Source organism: Poecilia latipinna, unplaced genomic scaffold (genome assembly GCF_001443285.1).
Source record: "Poecilia latipinna isolate Pla-1442-1.1 unplaced genomic scaffold, P_latipinna-1.0 Scaffold259, whole genome shotgun sequence".
NCBI lineage: Eukaryota > Metazoa > Chordata > Actinopteri > Cyprinodontiformes > Poeciliidae > Poecilia > Poecilia latipinna.
This window is the reverse complement of record NW_015112875.1, coordinates 170,589-187,233: the sequence shown is the minus strand read 5'-3', so window position 1 is coordinate 187,233 and position 16,645 is coordinate 170,589. Positions and strand designations below refer to the sequence as shown.

General features: G+C 38.3%; 1 protein-coding gene across 1 annotated transcript; it reads left to right on the top strand.

The window, feature by feature from the left end:
* The first annotated feature begins 203 nt into the window (after window positions 1–203).
* qdpra (quinoid dihydropteridine reductase a) lies at window positions 204–11,578 on the top strand. The gene is made up of 7 exons (XM_015033178.1): window positions 204–395; window positions 502–594; window positions 3,134–3,230; window positions 3,678–3,818; window positions 5,632–5,740; window positions 7,585–7,668; window positions 10,638–11,578. Exons 1-7 carry the CDS (start codon window positions 315–317, stop codon window positions 10,738–10,740), a joined length of 708 nt encoding a protein of 235 aa, XP_014888664.1. The 5' UTR covers window positions 204–314; the 3' UTR covers window positions 10,741–11,578.
* Window positions 11,579–16,645: the final 5,067 nt, after the last annotated feature.

Here is a 16,645-nt window from a genome sequence, read left to right as displayed (position 1 = left end):
GTCAATGTTTGCCAAATTTTTTACTGAGTCTACACAATAATATAAGTGGTAAAATAACAAAATGAAAACAAGAAGCGCCATGATAAACAAGGAGCACCAAATGGTTGAACAAAACTGTTTCAAGGTTTTAAAGTTAGAGTATTTGCCAAAATCTACGTTATTGATTGTTTTTCCGGAAGTCTTTGAACGCAGCTCTTTAACTTGTTGCTCGGCACTAACTCCTCTTCCTCCTCCTCCTCCTCCTCTTGCTGTGTGAATTTCAGCTGCAGCTCTGCGGCTCAACCTCTCACTGCCTGATTAAACTGGGAGAAGATATGGCGAACCGGGTCATCGTGTATGGAGGGAGAGGAGCTCTGGGCTCAAAGTGTGTTCAGCATTTTAAATCTAAGGGATGGGTAAGTGTTGGTAGCTAACGCTAGCTGCATGCTAACGTTCGGCTCTACTGAGTCCAAAGCTAAGCGGTGAATGTCTGTTTTTATTTCGTCTGTGTTTGTGGAGCAGTGGGTCGCCAGCGTCGACATTGCTGCTAATGAGGAGGCGAATGAAAACATAATCGTGAAGTTGACTGAATCTTTCACCGAGCAGGCAGGACAGGTGAGCTCCAGCCAGGTGTCATTCGCTGCTGTCTCCCTAAATGTGTCTTAACAAGAATCTGAAAACGTTACGAACCGAAGCTAAAGTGTTACATTAATGTGATGATGCACATGAGACCACATGAATTTGTGCATGTTGTAATCAATTAGTTATGCATTGCTTTGAAAATGTTGAAGTGTTGCGTTCAAGTCGCATTACAAAATGAAGACTTTTTCTACTTCGGTGATTTTGCTGTTTGTAAAGTAGTACGATTAGTAAATCTTACTAGCATGTTTTTCCAAATGTATTTATTTTTTTAACAGTTTATCGAATGAATCGGACTAGTTGAATTCAAATCAATTTATGTAGCTCCATGTCAACACATGTATCTTCTCATGGAATTTTCCAAGACAATTTTGATTTCTTTTTTTTTTATGCACAAATACATATTCATTTACCATCTGAGTCAGTTGCACTAATTCATCCGGAGGAATGGGCCAAAAGTCCAGCAAACTCTTGTGAAGAGCTTGTAAAAAATGTTCAGCCGTTTTGATTGCAACTATTAATGCCATTCATCGTTTGCAAATTTTGAGTGGACTTCCAATTGTCACAACATTTGTGCAAATCTGAGAAATCTCCTTAACGTTTTTTTGTATTTCTTTCTTTTTCGACCAATCACTGGAGAACAGCTGAATGTTGACGAATCCCATTAGCCCCCATTTTAATTTCTTGAAAGTCAAACCTGCATTGACGCTAATCGATAACATTTGCTTATTTATTTATTTGAGATGTGCTGCAATATTTATTTGCTTATAAATTGTCTATACAGTTATGGGCGTGACTGTCTTGGTGTAAGCTTGGGACATGTCCACTGCATTTCCTTCACCTGCACCCCCACTTTCTCAGCCGTTACAACTGTTTAGTAGTATCTAACCAGAACCAAAACGGAAAAACTTTGCAAAATTTCCTTCTAAACAAACCGTGTAAGTTGAGTAATGCTGCTGCATTCAGATAGCATTAGTTAAATGTTCATTAGTTTGTCCATGTAAGTATGTCATATTAAGCTTGTCAACAAGAATTCTAGTGTTGTTGTTACCTGCTTTATATCACTTGCTAGTTGGTTAATACCAGGAATAAACCCAATTATCTCTAATTTCCTTGCAGAAATTGCTCAGTGTTGCTTTCCACATATTTTAAAGAAATCTTTGTCACAGTAGAGAGAATAAAGAGTCAGGGAGGAGAAAGTAGACCAGAGACCAGCAGCAGGACGATGATGCAGGGTCTTCTCAGGTAATTTTAACTTTATGAGGAAGAAAAGAAGGAAAGAGTAGGCTACAAGCAGGATTTTAATCTTTTGTAAGACCATCTTATGGCAAATTAAGCTTAAAAAAATGTGTACCTTTGACCACAACTTTTTGAAAAAGTCATCTTGTGCCGCAAAAAGCTAAAAAAAAAAAAAAAACATGCCAACATCGTGACTGCATGTCGCAGCAAGCATAGCCACACAAATACAAATACAGTGTACACCCCCGTTCACCGTACATTATTCACAGACTCACTTATTTGCAGAATTTTCCTGAGGAATATAACTCCAAATTATTTGCATAAAAATTCCTCACTGAGATTTTTTCAAAGAGCATATTTAAAATATTTGAAAAACATTGCAGCTTCTGCAGCTGAAATATATTGGCACAGTGCTACTTCACACCTCATTGACTGGTGTTTGCAAAGCTCCCAATCCAGGAACACCATTTATTTCTCTTGGAGCTGATTGGTTGTAACTCCAGTCAGTGGCAAGAATAAGGAAGAGCATAGATAATGGCTTCTGTGGTCGTGCCAAGACATTTTTTTTACTGTGCTGTTAAGGCATATGAAGATATATTTATTGTTATCACTAATGATAATATAAGCAGTTATAAGCATTTTGAGGGGGATTTCAAGTATCTGTGTATTTCAGCAATATGTGGGCAGTTGTGGTCCCCAATTCCTGGAGTCCACTGTACAGGTCTTAATAAAAGAAACATACTGTACCCATTTTTACATAAGGTTCTCAGGACACCAGTCACATAAAGAAATATGATGTATTTATTTTTCTTAAATGCACACTGTTACATTTCATCATGTTTCTAAAGTTGCTGATACCTTCAGAAACAGGCAGAGGGGAAGATGGTAAAATAACTATTACAACAGCAGAGTCAATCTTTTGGGTTTTCAGATGTCATTAATTGGACTTGATGGGTTTTCACACAAAAAAAACCCTCATCATAATAGGATTTTTTTTTCATGACAAACAATACAGTAAATATCCACCTTTCGTTCCCTGCATTTGTTTTAATTTATTAATAACCTGGCGGCACCATTCTGAAATCCTGACACACTTCAGTGAAGCTTCATCATGCTGGCTAATGTGAATTCTGTTTCTGATCTTTGCTTTCGTTAGTTGTTGTGCTGAAGCGATAAGCTTCAATCTGCAGAGCGAACAGAATCATTGCTGACATTTAAATGCCATTCAGCTGGTGTGCGAGCCCGGCGGATTCATGAAAAGCGTTTTTATATGCAGGTGACGGCAGATGTGGCCCAGCTGCTGGGGGAAAGCAAAGTGGATGCCATCCTGTGTGTGGCAGGTGGATGGGCTGGAGGGAACTGCAGTTCCAAAGGTCAGAGTTCAAACCTTTTATTTGTTTTAACATTAATCATCAGCCAACCTTTCTTCAATTTTAATGGCTGCACTTAAAGTCTTGTGAAACACTTTGAATTTTAGTTTAACTGGAAAAAAGATGTAAATTACAAATAAGAGGATGCTCTGTTCTTTGAAGCTTTATTCAGCTGCTTAATTACCTGCATTTATTACAGCACTAGAACTCAAGATTAAAGTCCCTGGAAAGTGAGATAAGACGACCAACATTATCAAATGAATGACGATTAAACATTGGGACATATTGCATGTTGTCCCTTCGGTAAACTTCAGATTCATATTGTGTCTATGCAACCAAATGTCTTCCTGTTAAAGTTTGAATTTCATGCTTTCAAATTATTCGGATTATCAGTTAAAAAAAAATCTATTAAGTTTGTGCAGTCTAATATTTTCTGTTAATGTCCTTCAGATTTTTTCAAGAACTCTGATTTGATGTGGAAACAAAGCGTGTGGACGTCCACTATCTCCAGCCACCTCGCCGCTCGCCATCTGAAATCTGGGGGTTTGCTCACCTTGGCAGGAGCAAAAGCAGCTCAGTCAGGCACTGGAGGTGGGAGACACTTTTATTGCTTTCATCATAAAGAGGCAGTGACCTGGTTTGTTTGTGCAACGCATCAAAGAGCCAAGCTTTGTCCAGGAAACTGATGCACTAAGCAGAGAAGAAGGAAAGGTTATACCTGGAATCATAGTTAAAGGCAAATGTAGTGAAATACAGATTTATACACATATTTATATTTGACACTTTTTTAACATAACATAAGCATTTTTCTAAATTAAATGGGTAGGAGGTTGTTGAACTGCGAAGAATATTCATTAACTAAAGTGTTTTACTTTAAACTCAAAGCAGAAAGACATTATTTGTTCTTAATTAGTTTTTTATTTTATTTAATTAGTTTATAATATTGGTACAGTATCCACCAATATTATTACATGTTGAATATTTTCTCAATATGACATATATTTTTAGTTAAAACTCAACATTGCATTTCAGTTTACTTTAGTGGTTCGATTGCCTCGTGTATCAGTGATTGTTTTTATCCTCATGGTGTGACATCAGTCCGGTTGATCTGCCTGTGAGCCGGCCGGAGAGCCTTCGGTCTGGGGGATTATGTCTTCTTCAAATCCAACATTAGCTGCTCAAAGCTCCAGCTCAGCACTCCCCACTGAGCTGAGCGTTCATTGGCTGCTGGTTTAAGGAGGACAATGACTCAGCAGTTTTGGCTCACATGGATGGAGTGTGTTAGCCACACTGAAACGGACAAAGGCACTGAATTATTTGCATCTGCTTATGCTGATCCCAAAAAGAGATGCATTAAGGAGGACTAAATATTCTGAGTTTAACTTTATGGGTTAGTTTTCCTCTAAGAATAAACTGTAAAAAGCAAAAGAAGGAGTTTTAGAAAATACACTTTTCAAACCTTGAGAGTCACTGTCTGAATTTTGTTGATTCGTTTTTGCTCCAATGCTTGAATTGAATGCAAAACTTGACTGCAATCTAAGGAAATAAAATTATAGTTTGTGGTTATTGAGGACTGGAGTTTCTGAACTTCAGCTGCTGCTGGACATAAACAAGGTTACAGTGAGGCTGCTTCAGAGGCTAAATGAATTAAACTGTAAGGAAGTGGATGGGCCCCTGTTGGTATTGAACACTATCAAACACAGGTCACATGTCTGGACCCAGAGGCTTAACCTCTGCTTCCTGTGCAGATGAAAGCAGGAAAATTGCTCATACTGCTAACCTCTGCCTTTTTCGATTGGTTTAGGGTTTTCTCTTTTGGGGAAAACAAAAGCTCTAAAGAAAAGTTATGCAGCCGCCCCTGGTTCCTATTGGTCAGTGGTTTGTGATCCTGTCAGGATGGTGGAGGGGGGTAGCAGATGCTTGACATTCCTGTTTAGAGGTTGTGAGAAGAGGCACTGACAAGCTCCAGATGTGGAGGATTTAAAAAAAGAACAAAAAGACAAACCTTAACAGATTTAATTTTGTTTGGTTTAAAATATGTTTTTTTATTAGCCTAACAGATGAGCATTATGTAGTCTTTGTACTACCTACAGCCACATTATGCAGCCAACAGAGGAACTCGGTGGATTTTTATGCCACTAGTTGGACAGCCGTTCTTTTGTACATAACTATTTCTCCATTAAAATACTGTCTAATTTAAAACAAGCACAATTGGACCTCTTCATAAAGCTTCTCAGCAGAGAGAATCGTGAGGTTCTTCTTACAGTATTGTCATTTGTGTCTGGTGTGAGCATCTGCTTCAGTGAGACTCTGTCCAACTAGCTTCATATTGGATCATGTAGCTAGTTCCATGTGAAAATGTAAGTTCATAACAGTTCGTCAATGCTTGATCTGTAATCTTCAGGTATGGTGGGCTACGGCATGGCCAAAGCTGCCATCCACCAACTGTGTCAGAGTCTGGCAGCAAAGAACAGCGGCATGCCAGCAGGAGCGGCAGCTGTTGCTATCCTACCGTAAGTACTGGAACAAAACTGATCAGAGTACTTCAAGCCAAAAAGGTTTTTGTTTTTGTTTTTGTGCATAATATCTACACAAACAGATGGTCAATGCTAAAACATTTAATTTACAGAAAGTAATCTCTGGATGTTAGATCATTAAATATTTACAGTGGAACTGCTATTAATTCAAATCTGGAAATGTGGTGCAGTAGAATATTTTAAATGTAATTTTTTATGAGATGTTTCTAATATTTCCATGTCTTGGTTAAAGCTGTTTGCCTAACGATCTGGTTTTATGGTTGGTTGGTTCTGTACTTATCTGCGTCAGCTCAGCCATCTTTGCTCTGTTCTTATTTAGGTGGCCACAGCTGTTGTGTGGACAGATCGGTGTAGGTGTGCTGGAAAATAAGCTGTGCCACTTACGCTTTGCTATGTTGGACGTCGAAGTGTGAAAATGAGACAAAAGATAATTAAGGATGCTAATATCAGCTCACGGATCTGATTATACAGATGATCTGCTATTGATGAATGAGCAGCACAGATCATAACAGTACTATTTACTTGAAGCTAGTCATTGTGAGAACAGTCCTTTCAGGGGTGGATCTGGTTCCTGCTCTCTCTTTGGTTGTATTTTGTTCTCCCACCTTGAGGCCACACAGGCTTCAGCATTTAGTCACATCTGTTTAGCATTAGCTATGACTTGCATTTCTTCTCTAGCCCCCTTTTTTATTATTTGTTGCTACATTTGTTGAGTTTTATATTCTAGAATCATTCAAAAGTGTTAGTCTGACACTTCCTTCTCTGAGATGCTTCTTTTTAATCCCAGTTTGATCTGTTTTAGCAGCTAACAAAAAGGCTAAACTCCGTTGTTTCTTTCATACCATCTCTGTTTAAAGACTTCACATATTTACATTGGTACTGGACAATAAATTGACTTTTGGATTTTTGGATTATGATTATTTAGTTTTTGGAAAATCTGGATTTTTTTTTCCTCCCCATCAATACAGTCCCTGAAGATCCATAGAGTGATGTCATCTTGTCATCTTGTTTGACTGATACGCTTTGCAACTTCTGTTTATTTGAACTTTGCATATTAGGGCCAGCATAAGATTTTTTTTACTTTTTTTATTACGAGAACAGAGTTTTAAAATTACAAGAATACAGTCGTAATATTAGGAGAATGAAATGGATCATTCTTAAAAAATAACAAATTTAAAATGAGGAATATTGAGCATTGTTTTTTTTTTTACAGATAAGAAAATACTTTGATGAAATTAATTTGATCAGCATCAAATTAATTTCAGCAGCAGGAAAATCGAGCGAACCACTGAGTCGGTTTAGAAAACCACGTGGACTAAACTGCTCATGTCAGATCTTGATAACACTAGAAGCTTTTAGCTCATTAAAATGGTTTTTTTTCTCTATTTTAATATGTTCTTCTGGTAAAATTGTCTTTTATTCTGCTAATATGACCATTTTGTTGCAATTAAACAAAAATTCTTGCAGTCTGGCCCTAATACTCCGTCATTCAACTCACAGAAGAGATGACTGGAAAAACAGCCACTTTCTTTTTTTAGAAAAAAAAATCCATTAAATCAGATCTAGTATTTTTATGGTAAGTGGATACCATAACATGTCTAGGAAAGCTGAACTACCTCTCCTCTAACCTGACTTTAAGACGTGCCCTGTGGATGTATGCAGCTCACACACACACGCTGCTGACTTGGAGACGGGTTTGAGAACCTGACACTCCTGAACACTGTATGATATTTATGTGTGGAGATGCTGCCAGCGCTGTTTCCTCTCTGCTGCTCTGATGCAGCTGCTCACCCTGACTGTTATCTGGCTTCATTTGGCAGCGTTACCTTGGATACACCGATGAACAGGAAGTTCATGCCTGATGCAGACTACAGCTCGTGGACGCCGCTGGAATACATTGCAGAGTAGGTACCAGAGAGAGGCTGTGTTTTTATTTTTATTTTACAGTTGGTATGTGTGTATGTTTCTTTAAAGGTTGATTAGATTCAAAGTTGCTCCATTTGGTGTCAAATAAATATGAAACTTTTTATAGGATGGTGAAGCATAAAAAAAAGCTTTTAATTCCAGAGTTTTCTTCCTTTTTTTACTCCTTCTCCATGTTACCTTGACTTCAAATGTTCTCCTCTACTGGATGTTTGTCTGAGTTCGGAATATGAATATGAAGTTCTTAATGAGCAACATGACCATTGATTTCCATTGAAATTATAAAATAACCTGCATGATGAAACTAACTTTATTCGACCTGCAGAAAAGCCTCCGTCTTTAAAGCATTGATATTATTCAGGTTCAGCTTGGCTCCTTTGCATGGCTTTGATGTCAGTGGCCCCTGCTGCTGACAGCTCAAACATGGCCTCATGTGTCTGATTCATGTTCTGTTGCATCAGGGCAGCTGTGGGCACAAAAATTCAATTTCTTCCTGCTTGTTCAGTGTCAGCCCCAGAGGTTCTTTAAGACTTGGGGACATTGTTTTGATTTTGTGTTCAGCTTTTGATACTTTAAATCTCAAACATTTTCTGTGATCTGAGATCAATAGCTACCTGAACACGGCTCAAAATATTCCTGCTACACACAAGCATGACTGCATACAAGCAGGGAATTACAGTTTCTGTCATGATCCGTGGTTTTCTGTGTGTTTTTGAGTTTTTCAATGTGTTCCTGTTTCCCTGTGAGTCTCTGTCCTGTCCTCCCCGTTGATTGCTCCCCAGGTGTGTCTCATTCCCTTAATTACCCCGTGTGTATTTATACCCACCTGTTGTCTGTGTTCCTCGTCGGGTCCTTGTCAATTGTCAAACGTTTGCAGTCTGCGTCGGTCTGTCCGTCTTCCCAGTTGTACTGGTTAAGTCCTGTGTCGACGTCAGTTCCAGTTGATTTAGTCTTCGTTGTCAGTTGCTACCGGTGCTTAGCTGCGTGCTAGTTGTTCCTGCCGTGCTGCCTGATTTGGACTATGTGAACTACATTCATCATTAAATTCATCTTCACCATAACCTGGGTTCTCTGCGTCATCTCCTCACCACTTCAACCCCACCTTATGACAGTTTCATATAAAGATCTGAGTTGCATCAAAAAGCACTAGTTCCCATACAAACTTCTTCTCTTTACTTTTTCTTCACCTTTGTGTGTTTCAGATCATCAAACAAATGTTAGTATTAAACAAAGATAATGTTGGATTAATTTTTTTTTTTAAATGATTATTTCATTTTCCGTCTGAATAACCCAACTGAGCTTACTGTGATGAGACAATGTCTCTGGCATAGGGAAAAAATCTGATTTCATTTATTATAGCAAGTATTGAATCACTCTGCCACCAGCATGTTTGACTTCAGGTGTAATTTTCTTTTTCTAAAGTGGCTTTAGTTTTACTCACAAATTTACTGGTATACTCATTTTACACTGCATCCACAGGCCAGGCCCTGCACCACAATCTGACAAAATTGTAACTGATCGTATTTTTGCCAGATGCCAGAACAACTTTAAAATCCAACTACACAGATTACAACGCATCACCAGGAATATGCATGAGCACAACATCCGTATTTTAAAAGAATTCACCAAGACGGCATTTTCTCAAAATCCTTTCAATGTTAATGAATATATTAACCATTTGTTCCCAACGTCACAACGATACTCTTTATTTTAAAGCTCTACTTTTTCACAGCATGTCTGTAAGAAATTGTAAACAAACATCCTCTCCCATGACATAACACCGCAGTTCTGTTATATAACAGATTGCGCCTCATCTATTAATACATGCCTTTGTAATGGAGACTCCATCATATTTGACTTTGTAGAATAAATAAATCCCACCGAATGACTCCAAATCAAATTGCTCTGTAACGTTGTTATATTTGGTGCAGAACATCACAACATAATTTTATGAGGATGCATTTAAAATCGGAATGTAATTCTCTTCTGTTTGTTTACAGCAACTGAGAGCAATGCTCTTATGAATTTCATCATCCCTCTGTTGATTGAATGCTAAACTTGAATGGTAGCTGTGGAGGGAGTTAAACTGTTCAGAGGAAGGGCAGAAATAAACCGTCTGAGTACATGATTTCTCCCGTTTTCATTAAGATTATGATTGGAAGTAAAACGTACACAATTCTGACTAAATGTCATGTTTGGTTGTGGATGTGGGGAGGTGTAATGGGTGATCTGTGTTGAGCAAAGGGAGATTAGATGGGATTGGATTCACTTTGATAATCTCTGAGGAAATGGATGATGGTCTGTCCAGGACCAAAATAGAACCAATCTCCATGACCGGAGATGACGCAGGAAAGTGTTGATCTATTGTTGCCTCTGGTCACATTTCACCAATAACGCCTGAAAGCAGTTATTTATTCAACACAGCCAAAATTTGCTGTTGTGTGATAAATCATAAATCATAACTACAAAGGCGCCTTAAGCAGCCTGTCTGTTCTGGAGCAATCATTACTCATCTCAGTCATCATTTGTGGTGATCTGGTTGTTTATTTATAGTGAATTCAGTGATCATGTGGGGAAATTGGATTTTTATTTTCCGACTGGCTGGTCAGCGATCAGGGCCAGTCGAGTGTAAAATGACCAGATTGTGGTCACCGGCAGATTTATTTTTCCATCGCTAAATAATACATGTGTGTACAAATTCACAATATGAGACCTGATGAAAATGTGCACTTTAGAACAAACCATGGAAAAGAAATTCATGGGTAAAGTTGGCTATAACGAAATTAAATTCAGATATTTTTGTGTCAAACTTTCCAGAAATTTCAAGAAATTGAATGTTGAGAGGAGGATGTCTAATAATAACCAAACATGCAACTCATAAATTATTGTTTTGGTGCCTTGACTGCTCCAGCAAACTTTTTTTTTATTTTTATTTTTTATTTTCCTGCAGAATGTTCTTTGGCTGGGCCACAGGGGAGAACCGACCCGCTTCAGGAAGCCTGATGCAGCTTCTGACCTCCGGAGGAGAAACTCAGGCTGTGGCCGCTCAGTAGAGGACAGGGCAGAACTGTGGAGGTGGTGTTGGGGTTGGTAGCACAGGGAGAGAGGTAACAAGGACAGGGTGGATGCTGAAATGAGGAGCAGCAGCACAATAACTGCAGACAGAAGAGCAGGAGGAGGGAGGAGAACGTGAGGGCATAATGAGGAGAGAAAATGACACACGGTAGACGGCCTCATGGGTTTAATGTGAAGGAAGGGAAGGGAGGGGGCTTCCTTTGCAAATACAGCCTCACAGCGCCATCTACTGTTCTTCTGTAACAGGTGATGCAACTGTATTAATCTGCAGTAATGGAAAGGCAGTGTTGACCAATGAACCATCAAGACTTAATCAGAGTGTTCAATTTCATTTAGAGGAGCAGTGATGTGAAATTGTGCTAAATTAGATATATTACATTATTACATAGTCATATACTTGAGGCTCATTTGGGGAGGCTGGGTGAGGGACATTAGTCTTACTGTTCGGATTTTAACTGCAGCGGATGTCAAAACAGTTTTAAAAATGCTGAAAATTCAGGAGAATTTCACTATAATCCCCACTCTCTTCTAAATGTGTGTGTTCTTGTCTTTCCACCGTCACGTGTGTGGAGCCTTTAGTTCACACTCTTCACTGTAAATCCTGTCCACCAGACAAACTCAACGTAAGTCGCCGTCTGCTTCCAGAAAAACAATACCTGTAAAAGTGGAGTGGCCTTATTTTCTATGTAGCTTTTGAGATTCAAAGTGTCCCTTACGTCATTGGTGGAAAAGGTGCTCTGATCCATTTGTGAGTTTTCTAAGTGTTGTCTTGTAACTGTGAAAATTCACAATAAACTGGTAAAAAAAAACAACTTCTAATTCTTTCTCAGAATTTTTTTTTTTATGTCTTTGAACAAAAGAGATTTTATGACTCATCTGTTTACACATGAATCTCTAAAAGGTAATAGCATCTTGAGGTCACGAAGTTAAGAAAGCATGGGATCCTATGCCAGGTTGTTTGGGACGCACAGCTTTGCTTTTTGTCAGATGAAAGTAAAATTGATCTATTCAGTAACAAACACTCCATGTGGTTTGGGCTTGATTGATACATTTGTGAAAAATCCCTCATGTCCTCTGTGGAGTGTGGTGGAGGAGGTGTGATGCTGTGGGCCTGTCGGAGGTGACGCATTCATGAATTCTTTGACATAACAGATTTTAAATGGCTATCCTGTGGTCTCTCCCAAAACCTAAATAAGTCATAATTAGGCCTTTCAAGAGAATAATGATCCAAAATATATGGCTAAATTAATACAGAGTAGCGCCTGACAAAATCGGCCATGGCCATCTTTAAATCCTACAGACGGAGAAGAGTTTCTACAAAGTACTGAAAGCAAAGTTACCAATAAACCTTTACTGTAAAAAAAAAAAATACATTCTGGGTATTTCTTAAAATTAGATTTCAGAGAGATTATGTCACTACAGTAAAACTAATTTATTTTGGGATTGTTTTTTTGTGTGTATTTTTACTGTTTGCCCAGGGTGTCACTAGATGTGGCTTACACTGTATGTCCTTTAAGAGCTACTGTATATTATCTGGACCAAGGAGGAGGAGTTTGTGAAAAAATGCTTCTACATGACCTGCAGTTATTTGATAATTTAACCTCTTTAAAATCTTGAGTTATTTGGATCCAAACTTTCCGCCACAGAACAAAAGGATTCCTCTTTATGGAAGTGTCCACTAGATGGTGCTGTTAAATAACTGCCAGCTTTAGGGCCAGTCTGTGATTTTCAGTGGTACTTAAATTAATCAAATGGATAGAGTTACCATTTGGATCTGAATATGCATGGCCATGCACATGTTGTATAAAAATAACTTACAGAAGGGCCCTTTAGCGTCACTCTGCTGTGCACAACTGATTGCTAAGCATCCAGGCCTTTCACCTCAGCAAATGCAAATCTCCACAGCGGCGACATCTGGGAAGGCATCAATTTAAAAACTTGGATTATGAGGAACAGATTATCCGACAGCCTCATTCCTCTTTGCACAAAATATTGTTGCTTAACCATCTGATATTTTCTCCCTCAGCGTTAAACATATAAATAGAGTGAGAGGCAGCTGCTGGGCTTTAGACTTAAACTCCACTATTTCTCCTGGCTGGCCCCTGTTCCAGGGGACTATATGGCTGTTGACGAGCACAGTGCAATAAATCACCATGCTGGGGATTAATAGGAAAGTGCAAAGCGCCTCATCTCACTGTAGCTGATATGTATTTATTCTAGGTGGCGTAGCAATTCATCTCACTGTGTGTACATCGTGTGTGTTTGTATTTACCTGTGTGTTTGTATTTACCTGTGTGTTTGTGTGTGTGTGTGAAGGGCCCCAGGCTAGTTCAACACGTCTATGCATACATTACCTCCCATGATGCCAGCACTATAGAGTGATTGCCCATGGGGATCACGTCAATGTTTATCACAGAAAGTGTTTTAGCTGATCAAAGATTACAGCTGAGACGGAGCATGTTGTTTCTGTTTCAGCGGGGGCAGATAAGTTGTCACCCAGCGCCACACATGCTATTGTTTTGTACGCTGTAACCTATGAGATGTGAATCATCTGTGTGCTACAGGTGCGTTGGTGTGCTACAAGGGTTATACAGCAAAGCACTTTCTAAATGTTATCATTTTATTTCACTTAAATATTTTATCTGTTGGTGACTGTGAAAATATAAAAATTTACAAATTCATAATATATGACAATTGATAAAGTAAGATATTTGATCAACAAGACCCTTAAAAATACAGTAGAGGGCAGGAACTGGACATATTCTGAATTATTACTCATTGGTATATCAACTGTTTTAAAAAATCAGCAAAGTATTGTTTGTAAAGACATTCAGTGACTTGATTCATGAGCTATAGTGCATTTCTTACTTTGTCACAGCTAGCTGTGTAGTTCCTCTAACATTAAAATATGTCTATTTGCTTTGATATATCAAACTGAAAATATGATCTCTGCATCATAAAGCATGCAGTCAAAGTGGCCGCTCCTTACTCACCACCACTCAAATTTGAAAATGAGTTACCATAGTAACTCATCTTACATCTGTGCAGTTTCAGGGAGCTTTGTTAAACAAAATGAAGATAGACTGGGAGTATCTATTTTGTTGCATATTGCAGTTTTTGTCCCTAGATGTCACTACAACAACCCGACACACTAGATCATCCCATCTTAAACTTCTGGTTTTAATCTGGATCACAGAGAAAGTCAGTCTGCACATAATCCACAGAGCATAAAATTGCAGGATTTGACACATATTATAAAAAAGGTTAATACTTAGTAATATTTACTACTACTAACCAAGGTTTGGAAAGAAAGAGCAGTAAAGGAGAGCTTATCCTGATCATTGCTCCTCTCTGATGTGACTTACTGTGCTCTCCATCAGACCAACAGCCATCTAGGAGGGACCCAAATGCAGAGCAGCATACTGCAATATCACTACTGTGGAAGAAATATAGTCTGATTAATAGACTTTTTGTAGACATTGAATTTAAGACACTTTTGTTTCTCTACACTGCACATTTATTCATCTGTGACACAATAATGTGTAATCACATTAAAAATTTGTCTAAATTAGAAAAAAGTGACTTTAGAGATAACTTTGTTTAAGTTGTAGTTAAACCGCCACGCCAGAAGGTGGCGCATTGCTCAGTGAGACAGAAGAGTGAGGTCACAGGCCCACCTCTGAGAAACTTCGTCAGTCCCTGGTCCCATAATTTCTTTGCGTTTTACAGGTCAGTAGCCGAATAAAAAAACTTTTTATAAAGTATTTCTAAGAAACACCACACAATTTGGACGTGTAAATCATTTGGTTAACCGATTATTTTTCAGTTTAAATTATATCAAAAGACTGCAAAAACAAAAGTCAGGGCAATGTTATGGGTGCCATTTTGAATTCATTGAAGACTTTTTAGAAGTTCCTTTTGGTAAAATAAGCTTATTTGACATCAAGATATTGTGTAAAAATAAGATGTTCAGCATATGAATGGATATTTGTTTGATATTTGTTTGTCAGCTGCTTTAGTATTACAGTGGCTCATTGAAATACACTGCCTGGCCAAAAACAATGCCAGGTGGATTTTACTGTATTTAAGCAAATAGGTTCGAGCCTCTTACAGGATAATTTACAGCATAGGCAATTGTCTGTCAGCTGACAACTGATGCAATGAGTAGCATCTCATTTCCAAAACTACCATATCCTGTGGCTGTGCAAAAGTCTGTATAAGAACACTCAAGTCAATTAATACATTTCATTTGTTTATTATTTTTACTTAACTTGAAAATATATGCAAATATAAACATATTCCAAAAAGTAAAACTGTTTCGCAACGTTAGTTATCAGTTCAGTTCATCTGTCGTTTTCCATGTGAAACCATATGATAGATTATTCTGCACACAGAGAGAACCTGTGATCGCATTAGCTTTATTGACAGTGAACTGAGGCTTTCAAGCACAGACTGCCTCTGTGATTCAATTCATTGTGTGAAGCAGAGAGAGGAGCAGCGTCCAGTCCTGCTTAGATGAAACCCCTTGAGGTGAATTTCCTGATTAAAGCCCGTCTCCTCCCATCCCCCTCCTGCAGCCCCCTGCAGTTCTGTAAGTCTGTATCAGTAAATCTGTGACAAGCATGCTCGCACAAATACATATAAGTTACCTGTACCTGCTCAGTGTTTTTCTGCATAGAGCATTTGCATAAACTATTATGTAGATTGCAGATATCCTTGTAAGTATTGTATTAGTTATATCTGTACGCAACATACTTGCTGGCATTTATGAAGCCAAAGTTTTGCCTATATAAAAAAATCAACTCACCTGTGTGGGTTTTTTACTTTTCTCAACCTTCAATATTACTTGCATGTGCACTTTTTGTCCTTGTGCCATATTTTTACATTTGCACATTGCCTGCATAAATGCGTACATCTATGCATGTTTCCAGAGGTTATGTCTGAGGTGGCGTGTTGCCATGTGGAAGCTATTCAGACCTGGAGCTGTTGTGAACATAGTAGGTAAGACCAGATGGTAGTGGTTAGCCCTTGGCCGCTCTTGGTAACCTGACCTGCTGGGGAGGACCCTTTTGCCTCCCGAGGTCCAGCCGGCACATGTGTTGCGTGAGAGTAAGCCACCCAAAACCCAAGAACAGCCTCTCAACTTCCTGAATGCCTCTTCTCAGAGCTGGGATTGGGTTTTTTTAAAGGAAAGATTTAAAACAACAAAGTAAAACAGGATCAGACAGCAGGAGTTCAGAGATGGGATCACTCCCTGACTTGAACTATTTATGTTTTTAGAAAATGGTTAGCAATAAATACACACTTCTATATATCCAGTTATACCCTTCTATATATAAAATAGGCAGAATATTTATATTGGTACATATTTTTTTGTGTGTACTGTATAGTATTGTATACTGTACAAATGCATATTAAATATAAGTTTGCATGTGCTTCTAATTCTGAAACTTCATGCAAAGACAGATCAGTTAATGAATTAAAAGAGAAATTTTTCACCTCTAACAGCCTGTCAAAATTTAAACAAAACATTATTTATGCATTATGCAGAAAGGCTATGCATATTTGTGTATTTTTTTGAAAATTACAGTAAAAGTGAATTGTGTGGTATTCTTAAAACTACAGTATCTTTAATAAAAAATATAATTTTTACATGACAGTATAGTAATCTGTTAAAAAATCAAGCTCCTCTACCTCCTCCCAGTTCTCCCAGTACTAACTGCAGAAATGCACGGCTCTCCCTGGCTCTCTGCTACGCTGCAGCGTCTTTCTGACAGTACAGTCTGGTGTGAATGCTGCGTGAGACCTTTCTAGATTTAAAAAAAAAAATTGTCAAATGTAGAGCTGGACAATATGGCTGAAAAAATATCATGATATAAAGGT